This window comes from Scatophagus argus, chromosome 9 (assembly GCF_020382885.2).
Source record: "Scatophagus argus isolate fScaArg1 chromosome 9, fScaArg1.pri, whole genome shotgun sequence".
In the NCBI taxonomy this organism is placed as follows: domain Eukaryota; kingdom Metazoa; phylum Chordata; class Actinopteri; family Scatophagidae; genus Scatophagus; species Scatophagus argus.
This window is the reverse complement of record NC_058501.1, coordinates 13,403,169-13,407,922: the sequence shown is the minus strand read 5'-3', so window position 1 is coordinate 13,407,922 and position 4,754 is coordinate 13,403,169. Positions and strand designations below refer to the sequence as shown.

At 40.7% G+C, this 4,754-nt stretch overlaps 1 protein-coding gene across 1 annotated transcript; it reads right to left on the bottom strand.

The window, feature by feature from the left end:
- Positions 1 to 727: 727 nt before the first annotated feature.
- twist1b (twist family bHLH transcription factor 1b) lies at positions 728 to 2,391 on the bottom strand. The gene is made up of 2 exons (XM_046399735.1): positions 1,525 to 2,391; positions 728 to 1,316 (listed from the first exon to the last, which is right to left on the bottom strand). Exon 1 carries the CDS (start codon positions 2,055 to 2,057, stop codon positions 1,551 to 1,553), a length of 507 nt encoding a protein of 168 aa, XP_046255691.1. The 5' UTR covers positions 2,058 to 2,391; the 3' UTR covers positions 728 to 1,316; positions 1,525 to 1,550.
- Positions 2,392 to 4,754: the final 2,363 nt, after the last annotated feature.

Genomic DNA, 4,754 nt, shown 5'->3' with positions numbered 1-4,754 from the left:
GTGATTTGTGTCAGTGCAGTAGGTTAAATAGTCCTGCTTGTGTTTGATTTTGTCAAGCACCAACAGAATTAAAACAATAAACAGAGCAGGTTTAAGTTAGTTAAAGTTACCCTGCACTGCACTGTTGTTTACGTGCAGCAGAAGAAAGAGGAAAGACTGCAGCCTGGGCCCAGCAGCAGGTTCACAGGACCCCAGTGTAATCTCAGGTCCAGTTTGTGATCCAACTGTAAACAAGAGTGAAACGTGGAGACTGCAGGAGGCTTTTGAAATTTCAATTAAAATGGAGTTTGAACTTAGTTTATCCAAGCTGACTTTTTTTTTTTTTCAAACAGATTTTTTTTTTTTTTTAAATATCAATAAAACTTTTTCTCACCTTTAAATGATGTGTTAACACTGGCCCCCTTTTCTTTAAATAGTTTTAGTTAGAAATGACGTGAAAAATCTCTAAGCCCTGAATTGTTTTTGGATGTGTAACAATATATTAAAAAAATAGCTGCATGTTTTTCCAACGCTTTTACTCGAGCCAACAATAACTCCATCTGTTTTCCCGAGTGACTGGCGATAGGTGGAAACTTTTGCCATTAAATCTGATATGAATGATAGTCCACGTGATGCTTGCGTTCGTTTTATATAAAATGTATATTATCCACCGAATTTTATTGCATTTAAATCTCCATGTCACTGACAAACAAAAGAACACAAAGTAAAGACAAACACTTTCATCGTCGTTTTCTTTAATGCAAAAAAAAAATAAAAAAAAATGTACAAACATTTACAAAAAAAGATAATAAAAAATAGGAATGTATTTGTACTTCAGACACAGGATCTGTTTCTCAATGTAACACGTTTCACCAATAAATAAATAAATGTATTCTGAAAATATTTTTTTCGTTTTGTTTTGCACAGGTTAGATCCACACAGTCAGCGTCCAATGTGAGCTACACCACCAGTTGACAGTCTCACACCAAACCACCGAGACAACTGCTTCAATAATGCACTTTGACCTCCACAGAAATAAGTCCAAAGGCATGCATTAAACATTTCTTTTGTTTCAAAAAAAAAAAAAATATATCAAAAAACAAACAAACAAACAAAACAAAAAAAGACACATGATATTTTCAACATTCGTCGTCAACAACACGAAAACACACCAGAACTGGGAACTGGGGGGTTTGGAGCTAACATGGCCTCTGCAGAAATGATTAACCCCCCCAGAGCTTCTGTCGTCTTTGGTTTAAATAGAGTGATCCCATGTATCCAGCATTGGACTCCAGATTTGTCCCGTCAGAATGTGATTAAGTAGAATCAGCAGTCACCTGTGGGTTAGACAAGGCATTAATTAGCACTAAAGTGTGCAGAGGATTACATAAAACAGCGCTGTTTCAGGTTGAATTAGACCCACAGTAAAGCCATTAAGGGGAAAAACCACCCCCAAAAAACAAAAACAAAACATTTTCTAGTGGGGTCCCCTCCACAGTGGTTTAAGGACTCGATCATGCATTTTTAGTTGAAAGTCAAGCGTACCATTAAGGGCATAATTTCTCGAGATGCTAGTGAGATGTTGACATGGACCAAGCGCCCTCCATCCTCCATACAGAGAAGGCGTAGCTCAGCCTCTCATGAGCCACATAACTACAACTTGCCATTTTGGAGTCCAGCTCGTCGCTCTGCAGCACCTGGCAGAGGAAGTCGATGTATCTGGCTGCGAGTTTTAGGGTCTGTATTTTGCTGAGTTTGTCCGAGGGCAAAGTGGGGATAATTTTCCGCAAAGCCGCGAACGCCTCGTTGAGGGACTGGGTCCTCTGTCGCTCCCGGACGTTGGCCATGACCCGCTGCGACTGGAGCTCCTCGAAAGACTGGGGGCTGCTGCTGCTGGACTTCTTCCCTCTTTTCCCAGGGGTCGGGCTATCTGAGTCCTCCCCGTTTTTCCTGCTCGGTCTCCTTTTCCTCCCACATCTCTTCGGCTGTCTGTCCAGCTCCCCCTCGCTGTGGCTCAGACTGTCCACAGGAGATTCAGGGGAGCTGCCCGACTCTTCCCCCATATTTTCCTCAGACATCTCCACTCGGGTAGATGGCGGCCAGAAAGTGTCCAAAAATTATCTCCCTCAACTCATGAAGTCACAGAATTAATCCACCTGTAGGTCTGTCTGGCTTTGAAGGCACTGAAGTATCCATAGATGGGTTCCTGGGAGGACAACTCTTTTCCGATACTTGAGAAACTTAGGCAGTTCTTATAGGCTGCATGGCGTAAACTTTTTGGGGAGGGACAGGATTGGCCAAGAAGATGAATTACGTGAGGCGAGGGGGAGGGAGCGTCCGAGGAGCTATCAAGAAAGGCTCCTGATGCAAAGACAAGAGCCATGGAGAAAAAAATAATAACGGACTAACACTGCAATTTCACATCATTGCACCAGCGTAACAAAAGCAAACAAAACATAATTCTAATTGTAATCATCATGACTCCAATATGATTTTTTCAATAAGGCCAAAAAATCTTTGCATTTTTTCTTAAAAATTCACATAAGGGCGGGGAAATCGAACAGCAAACTGTCTTATTGAACACATAAGACTCGAATCATATTTAAAAATGAGGCAAATATGAATTTAAAATTAAAAGACTTTAGCAGTCTCGCTTCTCCCGCAGGTCTGAGTGAATTCTTGCGAGTTCTTCAGTTCTTCATCCATTGACATCCCAATAAAAAAATGCCAAATTTTCTCTCCTTATCACTGCTGCTATAAGTTTACTATAATGTCCAATAATTGCAAAAGCTGACACTTTTTAAAAATCAAATCTTGTACACATTTGCCACATATCTGCGGACATAGACTGCATGGATTTATGTTTCCATATAGTCATACCTAAATCAAGTGAGATCAAAGCACTTGTTGATATGGGTGGCATATGATCCCAATCTTCCATTCCTGACACACGTCCAGCACTAAAGATTTGCACACTTTTCCTCAGAGGACTGCTGCATGCTCTAATTATATCCCCCACAAGAGGGCATGTTTTGTTTTTTTTTGTTTTTTGGTTTACTGTAATTTATCACAAACTACGTGTAAAACTACAGAAGAACAAAGTGTGCACATCTTTGTTCATCCACAAAATAATACAAAAAGTTATTATTCCCTTTTCTAGTCAGAGATGAGAAGAGGGCAGCTCTGTGTTTAAGACCCTCTGGTATTTACTAGGTGGGTGATACAATATCCATCTTGTTTAGTGGAGGATTACTTTGTTTAGGTTGAGAAGGCTGCGGTCCACAGGAGCAGCATCTGGTCCAGGAAACAAGGGGGGCCACTCCAGGTCAGAGGTCACAACACCAGCAAACATCCATTTACATCCTCTTGGAGGCCTGAAAGTGACGAGGAAAAACAGTGTTTCTTCCTGAGTCAAACACTTTGCATTTTAATTAAAGAAAGGGACACTTTTATTACATTTTCTGTCTTCTTCATTTAGGTCACTCTGCTGCTGAGTAAATTTCAGGGCTTTGAGTCTGGAACTTGTATACATCCGTGCTGAGATGGCGATGCTGTCTGAAGAAGAAACAAGCAGCTCAGGCAGCTGACGTCTCTCCAGAGGTTAGTGTATACCTGTCTGTTGGCCCTGTCCATGGTGCTGATCTCAGCTCAGTCCACTCTCTACCTGCTGCACCTCACAGGTAAGCATGGCACATCTCCAACAACAACCTGCTCTGCAGCTTTTTGCCATCATTTTTCCTGCTGCGTCTCAAAAGAAAAGTAGCAAAGAGTCACTAGATTTTACAGTGAAAACTAACCAAGTAAATTTACTCATTTGGTGCACACATTTGGGGTTTTTGTACTTTGCTTGAGTGTTGCAGTTTTATGGTTTGTGATACTTCCACATTTCATTTCAAAATATGTACTTAATACTCAAGTACGTTAATGTTAACTGTACTCACTTTAGAGACTTTTCCTACAAAACATCCAATCAGTTTATGATTTATGATGCGCTGTTACAGATGAAAATAGCCAACAGTGAAGTGCTTCAAAGTGTCAGTACTGCTACATGTTAAGTCACAGGGGGTCATTGTGCATAATGAGTACTCTTACTTAGTACATTGGCAATACTTTAGTTAAGTTTGAATGCAGGCCGTTAACTTGTCAGGGAGTATTTTGACAGTGTTGTCTTGCTACTTTTCTTTGACTAAACTGATGTAATTACTTCTCATCCACCACTGAGCCTTTATTAAGTAATGCACAGTGATGAGGTGAGAGGGGAGAGGGGGTCGTGTTGTTTCCTTTTTCGTGTTTCTTTTACCCGCTCTTGTCATTGTTTGTTTCTTCTTGACCGCCATTTATGATCACACTTTAATGAACATCTGTATTTTTTCATAGGGTTGCGTTGGTTGGCTTCCTTCCTCCCTTGCACATATCAGCTGAGCTTCATGATTGCATGTCTTTTATAAAGACATTTAAATTGAGCAAGCAAAAACTAGAATAATAAAAGCAGATCCTATCCAGATTGGAACCTGGGATAATCTGATTGCCGGTCAGCATCTTTGACCCCAGAGGACACAACATCCTCCCCTCTGTTTTAAAAAAATAAAGCAAACGCTAGCATTGACACCCACTCTACATTTGCATTTCTTGGCGAACTTCTCTGTAAAGTTCAGCTCTTTGCTGCTGAAGTGACTCTGAGAAAACACAGCTGCTTCTCGAGAGTATGATGTCATCGCGAGACAACTCTTGCAGTGTTGATCTTTAATAAAGACAAAACCTTCATCAGTCAGTTA

Coding starts and splice junctions, on each gene's coding strand:
- twist1b (XM_046399735.1), bottom strand. CDS start 2,057: ATGTCTGAGGAAAATATGGGGGAAGAGTCGGGCAGCTCCCCTGAATCT.